Source organism: Adiantum capillus-veneris, chromosome 23 (assembly GCF_014529385.1).
Source record: "Adiantum capillus-veneris isolate H3 chromosome 23, ASM1452938v2, whole genome shotgun sequence".
NCBI classification, from domain to species: domain Eukaryota; kingdom Viridiplantae; phylum Streptophyta; class Polypodiopsida; order Polypodiales; family Pteridaceae; genus Adiantum; species Adiantum capillus-veneris.
In genome coordinates this window covers 38101883-38124735 of record NC_140953.1, presented here as the reverse complement: position 1 = coordinate 38124735, position 22853 = coordinate 38101883, and the positions used below count along the sequence as shown (strand labels likewise).

Sequence of the window (22853 nt, the reverse complement as noted above, 5' to 3'; positions counted from 1 at the left end):
TCTGAATTGTGTGCAGACGCTTTGTAACTTTCGTCACTAGCACTCGAAGTCATGTTGGTAAGGTCATGGCTACTATGGTTAGAATCTTCTTCATCTTCAGAACTAATATTTCTTTCAATAGGGGCAGGCCTTTTCCTCAAAGCTTCCCTGCACGACTGCCTACTATTACCTACCATACTTACACAAACCCAATGCAGAGTGTGGCACACTAGAAACCCACTCTGTTGCACACTCCAAACGCACGGCAGACCACAAAAGCTTACATACAGCATGCACAAACGCTGTCAAAATCCCACATTAAAATACAAGGACAGGCCTCACAAGTTGTGCAGTTTGCTCTTGTACAAACCAGCGGTGAGACCTACACAGAGAAGTGTGTGCAAAACCTATTGGGTGACATTGTGCTCGTGTACATATGTACTTTGCTTGTGTATATATGTGCGCAGCAAAACTGTGTGCACACTCTGTTTCGGTTGGGTGACGGATGCTAGGAACCAGAGAACTTGGAGAATCGCTAGAGAACTTGGAGAATCATTGGAGACATTGGAGACAAAGAGGGCAAAATGAAGAGGATAGAGGTGAGGGAGTGGGTAGACGGGGGCGAGAGGGCAAGGGTAAGGGCAAGGAGGTGGGTGGGGACAAGAGATAGTGGGCAGGGGCGAGGGATAGAGTGGGTAGGGGCAAGGGTGTGAGAGGGTGGGTAGGAGCGAGGGGGTAGGGACGAGGGTGTGAGAGGGGTGGGTAGGGGTGAGAGGTAGAGAGGGGTGGGTAGGGGCAAGGAGGAGACAAATGCAAAGAGGAGACTCATTCTTGTCATTCATCATTGGCCTATCTAATTTGAATACTCTGATGAATGATGCATATATATTGTACCATGGCCTGACGTTGTTATTGCAACTATTGACAACACTTCATTTGTGAGGGCTTGCTTTCTTTTATTGAAGACACACATACATAAATAAAGTCCACAAATATGCTAACACTCTAGGGGGACCAAAACCCACAGATGCACACTTTTTTTTTTTTGTAAATCTGTTTTGATTAATTTACCTGTGGGAAACCTCAAGGCAAGGAAAACCCACCAAAACAATCAAACACTGAAGTGCTTTGCGATACAAAAGCGCTAAAAGCAAACATAAAAGAGCTGCAAGATTTCTAGGGATATGTCCCCAATGTCAAAGGCAAAATATAACGATTGCCTCAATGAAAACTTAAACGATGGAAAAGGATCTGCATCATCATGGTGAAACATGCGGAGATTGCGGTAGTGCCACAAGGACCATAGCGACCAAAATCTGACCCATGCGAAGAAAATGGCAAATTGTTGGAGGGAATTCCAAAAGCCAGTATCGTTTGTGGAAGACCACTAAGGGAAATTGAAGGTACATACAGGCAGAAACGCAGCGAAGGAAAGCCTTGGTGCAGCGACACTCCCAAAGCAGATGTCTGACAGTCTCATTAGCAGTGGAGCAACCGACGCAACGAGAGGAGCTAATACGACGCGCCGCAAGGAGTGTTCCAACTGGAAGAACTCCCAGCAAACAGCGCCAAAGAAACAAACGCTCCTTAAGAGGCAAGCGAGACTTCCAGATTGTAGTAAGAGCCAGCCTCCACCATTGATCGGATTTGTGTAAATCCCAAAGCGCATTACAATGATCAGCCAGCCAAGAGTCCTACATGAGAGAAGCATAGATATGGCGATCAAAAATCGCATCCAAAGAAGAGTCCCATAATTTCCAATCTTGCATACGGCTTCCACTGGCCAGCAGCGGAATAAGGAGAAAAACATCCAGCATATGCCAAAGCAAGCTCCAAATCTGACGATAATGTAGGCCCAACCCAAAGCGTGCTGCCACTTAAGAAAAGGTAAGCAAATTCCCAGATGAATCCACCACATCATCCACCGTGCGTATGCCACGACCAGAGAGGAAGTAGGCTTGACGAGGTGACTGATCAACCAGGTTAAAAGAAAATGCCCTGCTCCAATGAATGCTTTCCAAACGCAATGAATTCCCATCTGCTTGCTGCCTGCCATGCCAAGAGAGATGATCCGTAACAACTTTCCAAGTGGAGCAAGCCAGAGGTGATCAAGCAACCAGGAATATTACCGACCATCTTGAAAAACACAGTCTCCCAAAGGGAAGTGTGCCAATGACCAAAGGCAAGAGTGGCAACATGTCGACATAGATCAGCAACCATAATTGTCCATGGCTGAGACTGCAATGCAAGAGTGGGCAATAACATAGCCTTCCTTGCCAATGCATGGCGGCGAAGGTCCAAAATATTCAGCCCGCCAAGACTCTTTGGAGTGCAAAGTTTCTCCATTGCTAACAAACAGAGGCCTTTCTTATGAGAACTGGTGCGCCACAAGTGAGATACAATAGTAGACATAAGCAATGAGAGGCAGGAATGAGGCTAGGGCAGCAATGGCAAGTAAAACTGAACATATGCCATCATGATACTTTGCACTATACGAAGTCGAACATGCAGCGGCCATGTAGACAGTTTCCAATAGTGCAATTTGACATTCAATCGTTGCATGACCCAATCGATTTGTTGCGTATTAGTAACATGCCAACCGATAGGATATCCTAAATGCCTGACCACCACATGCGGATTGAGAATCTCGCCAGGCCACAAAAGATGATGCCAGTCACAAACAGCAAGAGGCAAGAGTTTGGATTTCCGAAAGTTAACCTTAAGGCCTGCTGCCAAGCCAAATGTATCCAATGCCTGCATAATTTCGCACACGTCATCCTGGTTGTTTACGAGGCATGAACAACGAATCATCAGCATAGGCCTGTCTTGCAAAGTCTTTCCCATTGGGTAACTTCATCCCATGAAGACGTCAAGTGATCCAAATACAATAAGAGAGGGTGAGTGGCAATGGCATACAACAAGGTGCTAAGTAGGCAACCCTGTCTGACAGAGCATCCAAGAGGCCAAGGTTCTGTCAACTCTCCATCAAGGAGGCCTGAACATGTACTGTAGGCATACAAGTAAACGACATTGACCATCTTTGGGCCAAAGCCAAGGGCCCACATGGTAGCAGCAATGAAATCCCATTGAACCGTATCGAAAGCCTTTTCAATGTCTACCTGCATTACGAGAACATCTTTCTGGGTATATTAGGCGTATTCCATTCCAATTAACACACTTGAATGGGGGTCGGGGGAGAATTAGAAGAACTAAGACTCACTAAGAGGGTGTATACTCCCATATAATTTAGCCATTCCTCATCACAACAACTATAGGATGTATAAATCGAGTCTTATAGGGTGTGCTCTCCCCCCTGCTTTGGCTCGTAATGGGAAAGTGACTAGATAAGCCACATTGCTCAAGTTGTCAAACATTATCCACCAAATAGCCTGCAAAATACTGTGAAGGAGCACAACTGTCTCCATTTGTTGCAAAACAGGCTTTTTTTCACAATATAGTAAGAGTACTGACATGCATGGGGAAATAATCTCTAGAATGGTTTCATCAGGGGACACTTGTTTACAGTGTAACTTTTCCAGGAGGCTTTGAAGAATGGTCTGAAACGGTTTCAATTTGAAGGAAAGGAGATTGCTTTGGATTCTAGAACAGGGATTTTTATAACCATGAACCCAGGATATGCAGGAAGGACCGAGCTGCCTGATAATTTAAAGGCACTTTTTCGACCTGTAACAATGATAGTGCCTGATTTGCAGCAGATTTGTGAAATAATGCTTTTCTCTGAGGGGTTAGCTTCAAATTCTCTATTCAACTCAAAAGAAGCTTTTTCTTTTCTCTTCCATTCAATGTGTTCCTTATAATATTCAACTGTTTAGTCCTTACAAACTCAATTATCAATTTTCTGTCTGAGTAATTAGAAATGAAAAAAACAGAGGCAGTCCTAAATTGGCATCTTTTATCATTGTGAATTTCATTGTACTTAAAATTGTTGCTGCCTTATCATAATTATCCCATTAAGGAAAAAAAATTTGAAAACCCATCTTGTGCGAAAACCAACTCAAAATTATGAACATTTCAAGTTTCGGTAGACATTGAATTTTTCTAATGGCCTGGCTATCACTCGTCCACCTCCCGCCAAAGTGCTCGTCCAAAAGTAGTCAGATAAAAGTGCCCAGTCCACCAATCTAGATTTAGGGACTCTGTTCCTTGACATCCAGATGCTAACACTCCACTGTAGAGACTACCAGGGTCCAGCACTCTAGCTACGTTACAAATGAATAATGGAAATTGGAATAAATTGCCCATATTTTGTCTGATGAAAGGTGTACCGAGAATTTTTTTGCTGAGATCCTCTTTTGGAAAAGATAGAACTATGAAGTTGGTAAATATATATATCTAGGTCATGAAAAATTGGAAGATTTATCGTGTAAATCAGGTTCAGTACCTAACTCTCCCTTTATAACAGGTTTGACATGGCAAAGGTTCTTGCAAAAAAGATGACTGTTCTTTATAAGCTTGCAAGGGAGCAACTTTCAAAACAATACCATTATGATTTTGGTTTAAGAGCTCTTAAATCAGTTTTGGTGATGGCTGGTGCATTGAAACGAGGCTCACCAGACATGAGCGAACAACTTGTACTTATGCGGGCGCTCCGAGACATGAATCTTCCAAAATTTGTCTTTGAAGATGTGCCCCTCTTCTTGGGTCTAATAAATGATCTGTTTCCTGGATTGGATTGTCCAAGAGTGCGCTATCCCCAGCTTAATGATGTCGTGGAGCAAGATTTAAAGGTAAGCTCGTTAACATTTGCTTTGGTTACTGATGGTAGAAACACACAGGTTTTTCATGTCCAGCTACTTCAAAACCATTTGCAAACCACACCAAAAAGCCTCCCTAATTCTCATGAAATTTTTCACCATGACTCCTATGGACAATCAACCCCAATGAAATCCATGACTATCATCCTGACCCCAAGGAAATGCATGACTATCATCCTCCAACTCTTAGTCTGCAGTCAAGGACATTAGAATCTCTACCTTATCATCTAAGCACAACATACTATTGCCTCTCAAAATTGTGGTCAACAGAGGTTTTTTCACATCTTTACCATGAATTCCTTTGAGCATCACATTTTCAGATTGTATGCCAAACCTAGTAACATTGGCAGGAATTGCTCAATTGTCTGTTCACGGTTAGATACTACTGTGGCCTGCCTTCCAACCTGTGGTCAGTACCTTTGTGTTCCTCCTACTTGTTGTGTTCCTAGTGGAAAGGTGTCCAGGATCAAGTGAAAAAGAGGGACTAGTGAACCTTTAGACCTTGTAGAAAAGACTCTGTGGGTGGGAGTTGGTGACTAGTCTCTCTTATTAGTTGCACAAGGTCGAGCTCGCCGTAAACTTAACTCATCACGCATGAGTCTGGTCTTAGTGTTGTAGATCTCCTTTGTATAATAATATGCAGAATTCTCAATCAACAAAATCAATGGCAACAGAAATAGAATAACAGTGACCTCATATAATAATAACTGCAAGATAACGGAATGTAAGAACCTAACACAACACAGAGTACCTCATAGATGCAAGCAATGGTTGAATGTCAATACAAATCTCCAATACAGCGGCTACCTACTGCATATCCTCAATTCATGAGAAACTAAGTAGATATAGAGTGATGAACTCCCACTTGTGACATGACCAACAATTGGACAAGTATTAATGGGTCCACCACTCAAATCCCACCAAAAATTTACTCATCAGAACCGGACTATTCAAAGTAGACTCCCAAGAACAGAAATGGACTCGCAATGGCAGCGAAACGAAATAAATGCCCCACACTAGCAGCCCCCAACAGATGAATCATTTCCTTCCACTAATCTGAACTACCATCCTGATGAGTGTAGACCATATACAGGTAAAGTGATGGGCGAGTATCCTAATAGAGGCGTATGTACCAGTTACAACATGAGGGACAAATAGACAAAAGGTACTATATAGATGAAGTGATGCTATACGGGTGGAGTGATGGGTACGGACTAGGTCTTGGTAGGTGGGAATACCAATCACGATTTGAGGGAGTGGTAGTTGCAGTGGTGAGGGTACACCTTCAACTAGGACAAGAGATTGAGTGGAGATAAGGAGACATTGACAACATTGAGAAGTAGTTCATGGCAGGGAGATTTTGACTACGGCAAGAAGTAATTCCTGTGAGAGGTAAAGGGGTGTAGAGATGTAACTATGGCAAGAGGCAGTCCATAGTGCCTAACAAGAGAAATTCCCAATTACTAGCAAGAGTTAGACCATACTGATTGGCAAGAGGTGACCCATCTGCAATGTAGTCAAGATAGTTACCTGGAACGGGAACGGGGGACGGGAACGGGAGGGTCCGGAACGGGACGGGAATGGGGAGGAGGAGGGGGCCCGGAACGGTCGACTAAAATAAGGCTTGAATTACCTCCATTTAGCATAGTTGCAAATCAACTCCTAAACAACCCCAAATCTGCCCCTAAACCTGCCCCCAAACCTGCTCTCAAACTGTCTCAAATATGTCTCCCAAATAGCCCCAAATTTCCCCCCAAATGCCTACTTTTGCCTATTCTGCCCCGTTTTCCGCCGTTCCGCCTCATGTTCCACCCCGTTCCCCCCGGTTCCGGAACACCGTTCCGGAACGACGTTCCATTCCCGACTCCATTTCTGGAACGGGACTTGTCCGAAACGCCGTTTCGAAACATATGGGCTGTGTTCCCCCCGTTCCCTATTACACTGGGTAAGAGGTACCCCAAGTCTAGATTCTGTCGTGACACGAGAGAGATTCACTTAAAATACTTCACAACTTTAAAATCATAGTTCAATCTGGTCGACATGGCCCGGCGTAGTTCTGTGCCCAGAGAGATTGGCCCCAAAGAATGGCGTCCCTTTTGGTATTTCTTTTATATTAATCTTTGAGCAAAGTACAACTCCCGTAGGGGTCCTCCGCTCTCAGACTCTGCGTCCAGATGCTCTGAGAAGTGAGGCCCTTAGGGCTCTTTTATTCTTACAAGGGTTGTAGATCCCCAAAATCAGTCAAACTCAAAAGCAAAAGTTCCAAAAGCAACTGTTTTCAAAAGGCTGCAATAAAAGTAGTCAGCGTAATTTGCGAAAATCTGTACAGCCTGCCACGTCAGCAGTTGTCAACGCAGAACGCGGAAATCCGTATTGTCTGCCATGTCAACATAATCTCGAAAATCCGTATTGCCTGCTGCCACGTCATCTGTCTACCCTATCTGCTGCCACATCATCAGTTTGTGACACACCCCCTCTTGAAAGAATTGTAATCGCCCTCGATTACAACAGACACTAACTCTGAGTACCGACGCACTAGACACGACACATCAAGCACTTGTACAAAGACGACAGTCACATCACAAGACATTACATGACAATCAATCACAGAAACATTCATTCCAAATCTCAGACCAAGACTGCCAACAACGTATTTAGTAATCGCATCTAGATCCATCCTGGACCTCACTGATGTCAGATTTAACTAATCCCATATTGAGATCATGTCCATAGAGATTTTTGGACTGAAGCACTGTCGTGTGCAAGTAGTCATTCGTCTCAAGCACTCTCATGTACGAGAATCGTTCGCCTCAAGCACTATCGTGTGCAAGAACCTGTCGTCTCAAGCACTGTCGTGTGCGAGAAATCTTTTCTGGGGGTACCAATCCATCACCAAGCTCATACTGAACAGAGTGGTTTATTCATTCATTCAATCGAATCAATCGTGATCCATGATTCGTTATCAGGTTCGTTCAGGAGCTCTCACTGCTCCAAATTCGTCATCTATTATCATCTATTTCACCAGTTATCTGCACACAACTAGCAAGTTCTTCCAGACAACATTAATCTCATACATAAAGCAGAATCATCTTTGAAAAATCCTATTTCAAAGTTCTTGATTCACACACTTAGTTCATATTGAACACAGTGTTTCAATCATCTGGTCATCTCATCCGTCAAGAAGTCTTGATGCACCTAGATCTCTGTGTAGCCATCTCATCCCGCAGGAACTCTTGATGTGCTCACCACAGTATCCAGACATCTCATTCATATGGGAGTCTTGATGCACTAGAATCATTCAACATGCGCCATCATTCATTCATTCAAATTCATCATTCTTATCTTGAATCAAAAGGATATCTGATTCTCGCCATCTCATCCTTGATTTCACCTGCAAAATAGGCAAGGAGATGGCTCACCTCGTTGCAGAAGAGTGGATGTCCAGCTCCATGCTTCCCAATCCATACAGAAGCGAGTTCCTCGCTCCTATTTCCGGTAATCTGTTACAAACAACGAGATTGTCAGTACATTAGTATCTCTTTCAGTGTTCTTTCTAATATTTGGTTCATCTTCTGGTCAACAGCTCTGTTCCAGCTCTTCCTGCTAGTAAAGCTTCCTCTTTTCTACACTCGTCTGTCCTTTCAGCTTTCCACTCCGTCTTGAGAGGAGACTCAATGGCCTCACGCCATCTCGAGTGAATCTTATGAATCGGGTAATCTTCAAGTGCAATGGACGCTTGTATTCTGCTCTGGCAAACTTCTCCAAAAAATATGTGCCCAATTCTTCATTCTTTCCTTCAGTTCCCGCACTGGATTTTACTTTTTTTTGCTTGCCCACCCAAAGGTGTTATCTTTGCCAGATTCCCCACGAGAACCCATGTCTAATCTGGGATTCTCTATGGCTTATGCCCTGTAAGACAGAGCGATAAAGACGGGAGCGCGCCCGATGCGCGATGTATGAAGGGTGGGAGTATCTAACAAGTCCGGGGTCCGGACACGAAGATTCTTTTGATATCAATATCAAATTCCTGTCTGCTCTTTAATAGGACCGGTATGCTTTGAGAAAAGCACACGCCTGATGCGTGTGAACACTAAAGGGACATATGTAGCCCGCTAACTGATCCACACGCTTATTGTTGATATTACCGGATCCAAAACAGCTTTGATAACATGCATGTGTGCCACCATGCCTTCATCAATCTCTACTAAGTTAGGGCCCTTCTTCATGGTGGAACAGGTTCTATTTGTTGGCATTTAGGCCACCTGTTTGGATTTCCCTTCCCTGTTGTATGTATCATGTATCATACAGATCTTTTGAGCTTTTTCATTTTCTTAGAAAAGACTCCCCATTGTATCCTTCCCTTCCTCTTAAGCAAGGGATATTTTTAGCCCTTCTGGACATGCTTTTAGCTAATAGATGGGTCTTCTTTTTGGGAGAAAAACAGGTCATGTCCAGAGAAAAGTCTCATCGCCACAAAAGGCATAGATGCCATATTTAAGGCTGGGATGATGCTGCTAATGTGAAGGTTGGTAATGTCTGGCAACGTTGTGCACCTAAACCCAATAGGCAATCCAACCGTCCTTTACAGGTTCAATGGCATGGCCCTTTGAACGATGAGGTTTAGAGTTTGTTGGTCCAATTTCTCCCCCAGCTCAACCAGGCAATCGCAAGTTTCTTCCAGTCACTACAAATTATGCCATCAAGTAGGCGGAGGTACTGGCCACAACCGACTACACAAGTAATAGTGTGGCGATTTTTTATTGAATGGAATGCTTTTGATTTTCCCTTCCCCGTTGTACGTATCATGCAGCCCTTTTGAGCTTTTTGGTTTTCTTGGGAAAGACTCCCCGTTGTATCCTTCCCTTCATCTAAGCAAGGGATGTTTGTAGCCCTTCTGGACATGCTTTTAGCTAATAGATGGTTCTTCTTTGTGGGAGAAAAAAAGGTCATGTCCGGAGAAAAGTCTCATCACCACAGAAGGCATAGATGCCATATTTAAGGCTGGGATGATGCGTGACTTTTAGTTGAATGGAATGCTTTTGTCATTTATTTACTTTCGATACTACATTTCTTGTTTCTTTCTTGTATAAATAGCAGGCTTACTACTAACAAACAAAGTACTCATTACTCTTTTTATCAGTTTGACAAAATGGGATGAAGCACATTTAAAACTCTACAATATCATAATCAGAAGGGCCATGCTTGATAATCAGCACCGGTTCATTATTTCAGAGCACACACGGTTATATTTATTGATGTTTACGCTTAGATTTGTTTACAAGAGTTTTTTACACAGGAAAATGGCTACCTTGTCATGACTGGACCAAGTGAGCAAGTAGACAAGGTGATTCAACTTTATGAAACAATGCTTACTCGTCATACAACTATGGTTGTTGGGCCTACTGGTGGAGGAAAGAGTGTAGTGATTCAAACACTCTCTCGGGCTCAAACAAAAATGGGGTTTCCTACAAAACTCTCAGTCATCAACCCCAAGGCACAGCCAACCTCAGAACTCTATGGATTAATGGGTGAGCATCCAACTGTCACGATATTACATTTACTCACCTCTACAGTTCCTTTTATAATGCATTTCTCAGGGTTAGGGTTAAACAACTAGGGGAAGGGTCTTCTATATGGTATCAAACCTTCTAAGATGTAAAGCCTCACCACAGATATAATCATTGAGGGGTTTTCTGCAATCAATGATTCATCTTATTTCAAGGTTCACAAGGTTGAACATTTTTTCCATGATTTTGCAGATCCTGACACACGAGACTGGACTGATGGTTTATTATCAAATATTTTCCGTGAAATGAACAAGCCTGTTTCCAGTGATAAGAATGATCGCAGTTACCTCGTTTTTGATGGCGATGTGGATGCATTGTGGGTTGAGGATATGAACAGCGTCATGGATGATAACAAGCTCTTGACTCTCCCAAACGGAGAGCGGATACGTTTGCAAAACCATTGTAAACTACTGTTCGAAGTAAGACATTCAGGATGTGATTTCTTTCAGCCAGTTAAAACATGATTGTACATGAAGAAACGTTCTATATTTCTCTATTCTGTACCCGTAGACACAGCTCACTTCTTACAAAATGTGTTGTAATTGTTGGTCTTGTAGACCATTTGCAAACAACACAGAAAATGGTTCTAATATAGGATTCAGGCAGCACTTGAACAAAACCAGGTCTTGTTTCCATGTCGTCCCATCAATCACTCCAATTCCTCAAGGTTGTCCTGGACTCTCCTCTACACAGCTGCAACTACTTGATCCCTCCACAAGGCATGTGCCGTGTTCGCCTTCTTGCTATGACGAAGAGGATACGAGGGATTGTCTTCCTTCCATCTTGACTAAATCTAGCTTGGCTGCAGTGGTGGATATCCAGGTCTTGGCTTGGCTGCATCAGTGTATTCAATGTTTTGGCTCGCCTCTTCTTACAATAGTTTGCTATTAGGTAATATTCCACCCTGTCACTTCTCCACCCAAGCATCACTTCTTTTGATAACTTTTAACCTTTTTATCCGTCATTGTACTGTGAACCATCCATTGCGTTATGGATGGTTCACCCTTGACTGTCCTAGTTGTAGGCTACTCTTGCTTATTTTCGCGTGTAGAAATACCTGCTCCTTGGAGCTTAGAACCTGTATTTGCTCAGGAGCAACCCTTCACTATTGAGTTCTGGTTTCCCAAATGATAGCAAAGACTTTTAATCCTTCTCATGCGATTTCTTGGTTATCCCCTTGTTTCTCATCGCAACTGGGAAATGATCGATCAAGGCTACCTAGTAGAGCCAAATGCTACAAGTTAATGTGGCATCAACTCTTGCACACCTCATCCGCTTAGCATCTTTTAGCAAGGATTTCCAGCCATCAACTATCTTTTGTATAATATGAAAATTATAAACTTCGATCATACCTGGAAAAGAGACTTTGTTTAATGTCGACAGCCATAGCTGTTGAAATCCACTCTACATAGCCATTTCGATACAATACTGAGCTTTTCAATCAAGTCAAGCATTCCCCGGCCACCATCGTGCTTTAGAAGAGATTTTCTCAGATGCTGGCAGACCAAGCCCCAATCATACGTGCAGCCCTTACACCACACCCACCCATGTACCAATTCTTACACCCCCAGTTTGACATAGGATGGAACTATTCATCTTGATGCACTTCATGATTGTACTTCCGTGAGCATATAGATGTGCACCCATACCCCTAGAGATAGAGCTCCCCCTCCCCCCCTGCCATATACCATGTATCTTGTATTCTAACCTCCCATGAATCACCCCCTCCCCCCTACCACAGGACCACATTTTGTTACTTCGTACTTTTGTCCTTTACCGATAGATGGAGGATACACGCATGTATACTTGAATTGTCTCATAGGCCGACTTCGGCCTCTTATAGACGTAAAAAGATCTTTCTTTCTTTCTTCTTTCTTACCTTCAAATTTTGAACTTAAAGGTTTTGTAATTGCTTATGTTTGGATTGTTTTCTCAAAGACTTGGTCTCTTGTCTTCTTATCAACAATTGGTATTGATTACACAGGTAGCAGACCTTCAATATGCTTCTCCAGCAACAGTCAGTCGGTGTGGAATGGTCTTTGTAGATTCCAAAAATCTTGGCTATCAACCTTACATATGGAAATGGTGCAATGGACGACAAGGGTAAACCTTCCTTTTAGACCATTAACAGATTTGTGACTTAGTGCAGAACTTCTCTTTAAAAAACACCACAGAATCCTAGCTGGCTGGTCTACTTCTGTTGCATAATAATTGTCAATAGTACCTTTCGAATTGTGTTGTGCTACTTTTCTTGGATTTTGCCATAGTTTCTATTATTGGCTAATGGGAACTAAGTCTAATTTCCCTACTTGTGAAACACATTGCTGACTGATTTTAAGGTGGAAGAGTGCTGAGTTGGTGGGAAACTTGATATTGACCACGGCCAAAAAAGTGGTCACTTCATTCTCCTTGGTGGCTGCTTTTGTGGGTGTAGTGGGAGGGGGGAGGGGAGTGGATGGGCAAGGAGATAGAACTAGGGAGGATGAAGGGGATTATGTAGGTGCTTGTGGGAGGAGTAGGTAGTTGTGGTGGTGAGCTCCTGCGCGGGATGAACTTTGGGGCCTCCTCTGATATTGTTTAAAGATCTTTTCCTATGATGATCGCTGTCCCTTATGAGAGAGAAAGATATACTGACGTCTTTTAAAGGCCAAAGAAGCCCATGAGACCAGAACAAGGTACAGTTGATGATGATATCCCTCATCATAAAGTGTTACAAAAGTAAAGCACAGTCCTAACTGAAACCCTAGCTAAATTAGATAATAGAAATGGTTTAAAGAATTTGAGAAAAATTGGGTGTTTGATCATAAAATGCTAACAGGTCCATGTTTCTCACTTTTGATTTAGCAGAGAAGAAGCTGACTGGCTACGAGAGATGATGGAAAAGTACGTGAAGCCATCTGTGGACTTTATACTAGAAGGAATCGTAGAGAATGAGTTGACTACACCTTTGCAGCTAACTATTCCTCGCACAAACTTAAACATGGTCACCCAGATTTGCTCTCTAATTGAAGCAATATTGAGGGATGACATAAAAATGACAACAAAACAGGTCAAGCTCCTTTCTGTGAAATATGTCCTCCATAAAAAACGGAACCTCTCCCCTAACTTTATGCATATTGTTCACAGAGCTTGGAAGCAGTCTTCATATTTTGTGTCATTTGGTCTCTTGGAGGGGCAATTGTACAAACCTCAGACATTCAAGATCGCTCTCGATTTGACAAGTTCGTCAAGGACTTGGCAGGCTTTCCCTTGAGCTCTGGCGATCCACTGCCACCAAACCAGCTTCCAAGCGAACTTCTTTACTATTACTATTTTGACACGAATGATCTCAAGTGGCGCTCATGGAATTCTATTGTTCCCACTTATGAGGTGAGTAACATAGAGGAGAAACAAGTGTTCTGGCTCATCTTTGCTTGCTAAAATTTGACTTGATGAAATATAAGTCCAAGCCGGATGTATTATCTGAGCTAACTTGTGGAATTTGCGTGTCTCGCAGCCACCTGTAGATGGTCGTTTCAGCAGCATTCTTGTACCAACAATCGATACTGTTCGATCCACATGGATACTGAACACTTTAATGAAGGTACTTCTAGGAGTGATGTAGCAGCATTTAATGCACAAGTCAAAAGTGACACAAACAGGATTAGCACCTCAAAAGTTATTCATGGCCTTTTGTTGCACCCCTGGACTGGACCTGTAACCACCTTTTATTGCTTGCTGCAATGAAAAATATTTCTGACCTTTCTTTAGTACAAAGCTTGAAAGCAGCATGAGCTGATATGGAAGAATACAGAACAAGAAACAACATGAAATAAGAGGAAAATGGGATCCATGGGGTCAGGCAATAGGTGCATTCTTCAAAAGCCATTGCTTTTCATTTCCATCAATTCTGTCCCAAGAAATAAGAGTGGTTACAGGCAGTCACAAAAAGGTAGAAAATCATCCTTTTTCCAATCTTCCTGTCCCACCATGCTTGAGAGGGTGGCTGTTAGAAGACGGGAAATTTAAATATTACCATAAGGACCAACCAAGTTGGGCGAGTAGGTCCATGACCAGGCATGAGAGGTGAGGGAGTAAATTCCCAAGGCCAAGCTTGGGGGCTATTCCCAAAGGAGAGCAAGCGAGGTATAAACAAGGCCAATTACCAATTAGTGTATGAACAACTCTTGAAAGGGGAATAAAATAGATGGGTGGTGAGTCTACTTATGCCATTGAGTAGTTATCGAGCATGGTTCTCTGGAACAGTAGCATACGTGCTGGAATCTGCACAAGCGAGTCAACAGAGAGAGAGCCAGCGTTTGGAAAATCGGTAGCAAAGCCACCTGAGGGAGCCTCCAACATTTGGTATCAGAGCTGTTCAGCCTCTGCATGCTATGTTCAGTTCTCACGCTATATCTCTTTCTCTTTCTGGCGCAAAGTTTCTATGCAGCCAATAAACTAAAAAGACTCAATATCGTTAAAACCCAACAATAGGTTACATTGGAGCATATAAAAGATGCAGTAGCGAGAGAATTTGCAAAAGGTAGAAAGTACATAAGCCTGGGAATTTGCAGAAGGCACAAAGGTGCAGTAGAGCATGGGAATTTTTGCACAAGGCAGATTGTGGGCAGTTCGGAAAACAAGACTTTCTCATAAATCTCTTTTCGACAGTGCTGGAAGTGGATTGGGCATATAAATTTGATGGTGCACAAGCTGCAACAGTCGCCCGATATGCAAATACTTCTCTCTTTTCTTTTTGGGTTTTCCTCTTTGCTCATAGATGCAGTGTGTGTGAATCATGTATATATTTCACAATGAGGCAGATGCTTTTCAGTTTGTTGTTATGTTGTTGATGCACATAAGGCTTGCGGTTTGAGAAGATTGTACATGTTTTACGGTACAGATTGACTTTTATGCTTGTATATAAAAAGAAAACAGAACAACAAAACTTACTTGCATGGCTTCTTGTTTAAGTTCTAACATCTCAAGAGAATAGCCCAATATTTATTTTGTTTTTAGGTATTTATTTTACTTATTTGGCAAGATTATGGGTAGGGAAATTCTCTGAGGGGGGTACTTAAGGCCCCCACGCTAGTATATAAGAAGCACCCAGCCCCCATTGTATATTTAATTCATTGCCCAGTTGGTTGGTGCCCATTGTCTCCTACTCTATTTGGTATGTATGTTGATGAGGTGTCTGATTACATTGATAGAGAGGGTGATAGAGGTGCCCAGCTGGCAGGGACGTGGATCCCATTGTTGTTATATGCTGATGATATTGTGTTGATCTCTGACTCACAAGAGGGTATGCAGCAACAGTTGGATGCATTACACAGTTTTGCAGAGGATGGTGTATTGTCTGTAAACCTTGGTAAAACCAAGGTTATGGTGTTTAACACAACACCACAGTGGATCAGGAGATCAGCACCGACTTTCACATATGGTCAGGAAATTGTAGAGTATACAGATGCATACTTTTTTTTTGTAAATCAATTTGATTTAGCTGTCTGTGGGAAACCTCAAAGAGAGGAAAACCCACCAAAAAGATGTCCATGCATACACTTACCTTGGGGTTGTCTTCACTTGGCCGAGGTTTTCTTTGGGGAGAGCAGCAGAGACTAGACTAACTAGAGCTTATGCGGCCTTGGGAGGCTTGGAGAGGATGTGTTCGCAAGTTCAGTTCGAGGAACCTCGGACAAAGTTATGGCTCTTTTATACTTCAGTAGCCTCAGCTATGTTGTATGTGGTGCAGATATGGGGACCTTCTGTAGGACAAGATGGTTGGAGACGTATGGAGAGGCCCTTGGTATCTATGATCTCTCGACTGATCAAAGCCAAGGCCCCCGTACCCCACGCTATCATTCGAGCAGAGCTAGCTGCCCCTCCTATGGAGATTTCCTGAGCAAGAGGCCATGGAGGCGTTGACCAGTGTGTTGGCCAAGGTAAACATCAAGTTTCCTACCTTCAAGGGACTCTCCTCAGAAGATGCAGACGAAACATACGAAAGGGAAAAAGAAAGTCGTGACTCACATGATCAGTCATGAAGTTGCAAGGCCTGAAAAAACAAAACACAAAACAAAGTTTTCACTCAATTTTCGCATGCAGTAGCCTAAGCCATCTCTCAGAGATGTTCTCCCACACGACCAATTGGACAACTTGGGTGTCACATCGCTAGCTGAAGCTATCCTTCCTGATGACATACCTGTGGGCATGGTTCATGAAATGCTGAAATCTTTTCCAAAAGTCAGAGGACACACTTTGACAGCTGCGGGTCTAGGACATGCAATGGGGATGACCAACTTTCTCTCCTTACAGCGGAGTACTAGGTCTTACTCAAAGCTCTCCAAAGCTGATACCATACAGGCATGCCAGGCATTGTTCGAACCCGATCATCCGAACCTGCAGCATCACAAAGCTCACTTAGCAGTATTCAGATATTACTTTTTAGTGAGAGATGCTCAAGGACCAAAAGGAAAATGCAAAGTACCTACCACGTTCCCACAATGTGATGGTCTTTACTGCTTAATAAAGAACATACCTTGTGGGTTTCATCAAATCCTCTTTACATCATTACAGACCACGGCGAAAAAGGTTTAGAGCACAAGTGCAGTCACCTCAGTCTAGCTTCCAATGTTTTGCTGCGCCATTGTTGGCTTGGGTGATCAACATCCGCATCAACCCTCTTGAAGTGGATGAGGATGCAGCATTGCCACCGCAAGCAAAAAGAAAGTCTCTTGGCACAGATGATCAGAAGAAGAAACAAAAGAAAAGAGTCAAAGTGGTCAAAGATACAGCAGAGACACTACGACCTCTGCCATTTTCAGAGAGCCAGACTCGGGTGACACATCCTCCACGACGTCCTTCTTCTACCTCCGTCCTTCTTCTACCTCCGTCCCCGTCTCTACAGTGCCGGGGACCGTCGGGAGCTCCGTTGTTCTTGGTACGCCCAATCCTGTTGTTGAGGCGGTCTCTCTTCCACAGGTACCTCTCCCTACTGCCCCCGTCTATACTACTGCCATTGTTACCACACCTTTCTCAACACCAGTGGTACCCTATTCTCTCCCGTCTCCGGCTCACCCACTGAACCTGCTACCACTGTCACCCAGACAACCACTGCAGTGCCTCTTGGGCACCCTACTACTACTGTCACCCCGACATCGACTGAAGTGCCTCTTGGGCACTCTACACCTCCAGGTGCTACTACTGCTTCTTCCCGTGGAAGTGACTCTACTTCGTTATTTAAAATCTCAGATTTCTTTTCACTAGATATGGGACAGCCAGAGGAGCAGCCATCACTACAGAGCTCGGCCCACACTCATTCGACCACTATCGGCACTCTCATCGAGCGAGCACTAGAGCTACGGAGATCTAGACGGCCACGACTGAAGAGAGGGGCTACACAGCATCGACGGAGACTACAGTAGAGGATTCGAGCCATACTCTCTCGACATCCAGAGTGCAGATGAGGATGGATTCTAGTAGTAGTAGTATTTTTGTTCTAGTCTTTTTGTACCGAGACATGGTATCAAATTCACAATTTTGTAACAGTTTGGTCTCATAGGTCATTTTCGCCTTTTGAAGACGTTAATGTAACATCTCATTTCATTTCATTTCTCTCTCTCTCTCATGGGTTTGAACTCTCTCACTATTTTTAGGGTTTCGTCGCCACTTTTTTGCTGTTTTTAGGGTTTCAAAATAGTTTTTTGGCTGTTTTTTGGGTTTTGTCAGTGTTTTTTTGCTGTTTTTAGGATTTTGAAACTATATTTTTGCTGTTTTTAAGGGTTTTGAAACTGTTTTTTAAGGTTTCGCCATTGTTTTTGGCTGTTTTTTAGGATTTTGGCACTGTTTTTTAGAGTTTGAAATATGTGTTTTGCTGTTTTTTAGGGTTTCAAAGCTGATTTTCAGTGTTTTTTAGGGTTCCACTGTCGTTTCTTGCTGCTGTCTAGGGTTCTTGTATTTTTTGGTTTTTTTAGAGTCTCTCGAATGTGCAAGTCTCCCTCGACGGAAACGAAGGCAACATTCATGGTCACGAACAAGAGAATAACACAGGTGGAAAAAGAGATGAAAGAGTGGAAAACAGAGATGGAAAGATGGTGGAAAGAAAAGGTAAACCTCATCCAAATGGTCTTCAACGAGGGCAAGCAATGGAAAAAGGAGAAAGAAGACTTTCAGGTAGAAGTCCAAGCACTCCGGGAAGAAGTCTAACCCCTCAAGCGAGAGCTTACGGAAACTAGAGCGGGGAGTGGACTTGAAGAAGGAGGAATCCAGTCCTCGATGATAGAGGAACTCAAAGTCATCAAAGAACAAGTACGGAAGATCAAAGAAGAAGAGAAGCAACATGAGGCGAAGACGTCATCATGGGTAGATGTAATCACAAAAACACAGAAGAAGGTAGATGAGGCCGAGAAATGGATAGAAGTCGCCAAGAAAGCGAAAGGGAAAGAACCAACAGCCATTCCCACTCCCACAATCATCAACATGACCCTAGAGGAAGAGCAAAGTAGGAAGGCTAGAGCTTTACATGTACGAGTGACCGGTCTAAGAGATCGTGATGATGAGGAGGGGGAAGTCAAAGAACTTCTAATTATGATGGGTAGTGAGGCCACCCTCACAAAAGCATGGAGAGTGGGGAAGAAGAGAGAAGGAAATGGGGAGACTTCCAAGGAGAGAGCATTGATCTTTCGAAGAAGCGTCCTACACTAAAGAAGACATGGATATTTCTTGGGGACGACCTCACACTCTCATAGCTTGCTCATATTCAAGAAGTTATGCCTGAGCTAAGGACACTCTGAGAGAAAGGGAAATTGACCTTCTATAGAGACAGACGAGTGGTTATTATGGAGAGGCGCTCTACATGAGGACACGAGACCTATAGGACCACACTCAAAGTTGATACTTGGAATTGTATTGGATCTCTACGCCTTGATGTGGGTGCTTTTGAGGATAGTTTCACTAGGAGGGACATCATCTTCTATTCTGAGACACACCAGGCCCTTGGGCAGTCTATGCCACATGTCAGCGGGTACAAATGGGAGACAGCTTCAAGACAGGAAACTCGATCAGAGCATAGAGGACAAGACTCAGGGGGAGTGGCAGTCTTATTCAGGAAGGAGTTGCACCCATTGATACTTATAGCCCGTAGGGATAAGCAGGCTAGGTACATATGGGTGAGACTGAGGGCAGAGACAAGCAAATACCTCTACATTGCTATTTGCTACTTTCCTCCAAGTACGTCAATATATGCACCACCTAGAGGACAATCCCTCTTTTCTTTTTTGGATGATGACATATGGGAGTTCTCTAGGGATGGTGACATTATCATCCTGGGGAACTTCAATGCTAGGACTCCCATCATCAAAGAGTATTTTATGATACTTCAGAGGGAATGTTGAGAGAGCTGGATGCTACAGAGATGGGCCTATCTAGAATATCACAAGATGTGGAGTATATTGAGTATGGACGGCACTTGATAGACATGGGGATTGCACAAGGATTGGCCATTTTGAATGGCCTACATAGATTTCCTGTTGCGATAGGTTTTACATGCTTTCCACACAGACATGAAGCCCGCAGAGTGGATTATGTCATAGCACAGCCAAGCTTTATCTCTAGTATCCAGGACCTCACAATTGGACCTAGACCTGTTGGTGTGGCAGTAGATCATGCCCTTGTGTCGATGACCATCTCTTTCCAGTTTAGTGTAGCACACATACCACAAATAGCAACCCCAACTCGCTACACCTTTACACGGGAGACGGACTTTGTCTACATAGATGGGATCTATAGACGCTTGTGCACTGAGGAGCTAGGGCGACCTCTGGAGGAGCTTACTACTATACCGACAGAAACATTGCATGATGCAGCAGCAAAGGCATACCTACACACCCAGCCTGAGCAGAGAAGACGTTTTGGGAGCATGCCCCAAAATGGCTGGTATGATGGGGCATGGCTGGTATGATGAGGAGTGCCGCGAGACAAGAACCAAGCTTCAGAGGGAGGTGCTTTTGGGGGACATCACTCATAGATAGTCACAGACTGTGTCACAAGACGGGCACTACGTGTCAATAGAAAGGAACAAACTGAACAGACTTTTAGCACTTCAATAACAACTTAACCTTGAGAAAGAGAGAGCACACGCAACACGGAGTGGCGGAATTCCACCCCAGAGAGTATTGGCCCCAAACCTTGGCGCCCCTTTCAGTATTTCTTTATATTGAATCATCAAAGTACAAGCCGGTACTCCATCCTCTGCACCTTCGGCCAGAAGCATGCCAGAGAATGAGTCCATGGCCTCATATTTAAAGGCCCTAGGCCCCAAAAGCAGTTTACATGATAGCATTCAAACTCAAAAGCATCTGGTCCAAAAGCAATGCCCAAAAGCTGCCAGCGTAAATCACAGAAATCCGTACAACTCCCACGTCAGTTGTCAGCACAAAACGCAAAAATCCGTACAGTCTGCCACGTCATCAGTCAGGGGAAAATCCAAAGCGTTCGTACGGCTGCCACGTCATGAGCTGTTGCGCAAGCCTTTGTGTGTGTGTGTGTGTGTGGGTCCTACTTTATTTTAATTCCTTTATGTCTCTTGGGTCCCATCAGACGGGGTCCCATAAGTTGGTAGGACTTCTTCTTCTTCTTCTGTTGTTGCTTGTTCTTCTTAGGGTTTAGGCCCCTCGGCCGTGATCTGAAGGTTGGCTCTGTTCTTCACTGACTTGACACGTCAGCAGATTGTGACATCCCCCCTTCTTGAAAGAAAGTAATCGTCCGCGATTACTGCATATCTGCAAAACAACTCAAGTTAGCTCAAAAGTTTCCGAGAGTCATTCTGCATGATCATCTGCATCCTCTGTGGAGAGTCCTTTGAAAGTCGAAAACTTTATGTTCACCGTAGCCAAAATACTTGTCAGCTCCTCCATGGCCGCCTGTTGTAGCAGGAATAACGTGTCGTGCTCTCTATTGTTCGTGCTCATCAGTGCAATGTGCGTGAAATCTCACTACAGAATGAAAACACTGCAGACAATGAACAACAGAGCAAACAAGCAACTCAACAGTCAAATAAACCACTCTAAACTCTGGCTCGCCAAAAACGCAAATGATCTTCAGAAATGGCAGTCTGTTGAGGATTGGTCCATATTAGATCGGTCCATTTAAGTAATCCGCATGTACTAGATTAGGGTTTGTACTAGATCTACTTACATGCATTGTCATGTAGACATGGGTGTGTACTTATAACAAGATTGATTTGTTCATTTGTTGCATTATTGGTAGATAAAGTATGGACGATAGGATGGTGTGTCCTTGTGCGTGATGCAAGCATCAGATCTTTCGAAAACGAAAAATCTGTGATTAGCACATACGCAATAACGGTCTCTTTCCCATAGAGCAACTACAAGATCTACATTATTGATCTCATGGTCCGAAGGCAATAGATCAATCCCTGCAAGTAGATATTTCTCCAAATTCATCCCAGAGAAGGCGATTATAAAAAACGAACAGCCATCGGTGCATCAATACTCGATTACACAATCCAAGAAGTTGAGATGGAGCAGATGTTAGATGCGTTTTTTGATATCGACCCCATCATTGAAAACCAAGGTGGCAACAACATTCAAAGCAACACTTCGGATCAACCTAGCACACTCATCTCCAAGCCCAGAATTCACGGGTACAATGAGGTGTCGAGTCTTTGTATGTGTAGGGAGAGCGGAGACGTGCAAGTGCTAAACTGGTAATCAACCCAAGACTCTAGACTCGAGATAATAGAGAGTGTCCTCCATGACTAGAACAGTTGAGCATATATGCAATCATAAAGAAGAGCCAACGGCTAACAAAATATCACTGACAATCCAGCTACGTCTATCACCGAGCTGTGGTGGTGGCAAACTGGCCACGGTGTCCACTAGACCACCACTCCATGTATCTGCCACGTGTCATTGTCCGACTACGAGAGTCCACCCAATGTGAACCCAACAAGAGTCCACCCAGTGTGAACCAAGATCAATATAACTGTAACTGCCTATCCCGTGCAAGTGACACTGTAGCCCTGCTACAAGTTGCCTGCCACAAAACCACTTACCGTCTCGGTGAGATAAGATATTGAACTACCAAAAGAAACTGCTACTGTGCTAATACACTGAAAAGAAGGGACAGCATATCTATAACACAAAAAAGAAGCTCTCTATTACCCAAGAGAAAGAGTTGTCACTATTGCCTTCATGACCTAGGCGAGTTGCAGTAAGAGTGTGGCATCTCTACGTGTCTGCACAATTGTGCTAGAGAGGCACTTTACCAAGTCTTCAACAAGAGCTTAAGGCACATGAGGCCCACTCCATAGCTTGCAGCAACTCCTTACCATCCCAATAACAGAGAAATGGCCTTCATCAACTGACACACCCCGTAATCCTACACTGCGGCATTATACAAGTAGAAAAAAAAGTGAGAAGTGTTTGAAGAATCCTCTGATTTGGGGCTATGAGCCATTGCTACTGCCCCATACACTGAAAGTGGACGAACTTGAAGCTCCCCATCCTGCACATTCAAAGCAGTTCGATACAAT

General features: G+C 43.6%; 2 protein-coding genes across 7 annotated transcripts in view; one reads left to right on the top strand and one right to left on the bottom strand.

The window, feature by feature from the left end:
• Positions 1-22853, bottom strand: part of LOC147427662 (uncharacterized) — a 141833-nt gene that overhangs the window by 40854 nt on the left and 78126 nt on the right. For 2 of the 6 annotated variants that reach the window (XR_015185956.1, XM_086496530.1), the window contains 2 exons: positions 13972-14038; positions 13737-13866 (listed from right to left, as the gene is read on the bottom strand). The exons of 3 other annotated variants lie outside the window; for them this stretch is intronic. Coding sequence is in view for 2 of the 3 variants with exons in the window: in XM_086496530.1 (XP_086352656.1) it covers positions 13980-14038 (59 nt within the window). In the remaining variant the exon portion in view is untranslated. Of the gene's footprint in view, positions 1-7965; positions 8255-13736; positions 13867-13971; positions 14039-22853 lie in introns of those variants that run through there. One more of the 6 variants, XM_086496529.1, reaches the window with a different exon arrangement.
• Positions 1-22853, top strand: part of LOC147427663 (dynein-1-alpha heavy chain, flagellar inner arm I1 complex-like) — a 316587-nt gene that overhangs the window by 216102 nt on the left and 77632 nt on the right. The window contains exons 40-47 of the mRNA XM_086496532.1: positions 3519-3724; positions 4403-4727; positions 10051-10282; positions 10514-10740; positions 12306-12424; positions 13169-13370; positions 13448-13690; positions 13818-13904. Coding sequence (XP_086352658.1) covers positions 3519-3724; positions 4403-4727; positions 10051-10282; positions 10514-10740; positions 12306-12424; positions 13169-13370; positions 13448-13690; positions 13818-13904 — 1641 coding nt within the window. The remainder of the gene's footprint in view (positions 1-3518; positions 3725-4402; positions 4728-10050; positions 10283-10513; positions 10741-12305; positions 12425-13168; positions 13371-13447; positions 13691-13817; positions 13905-22853) is intronic.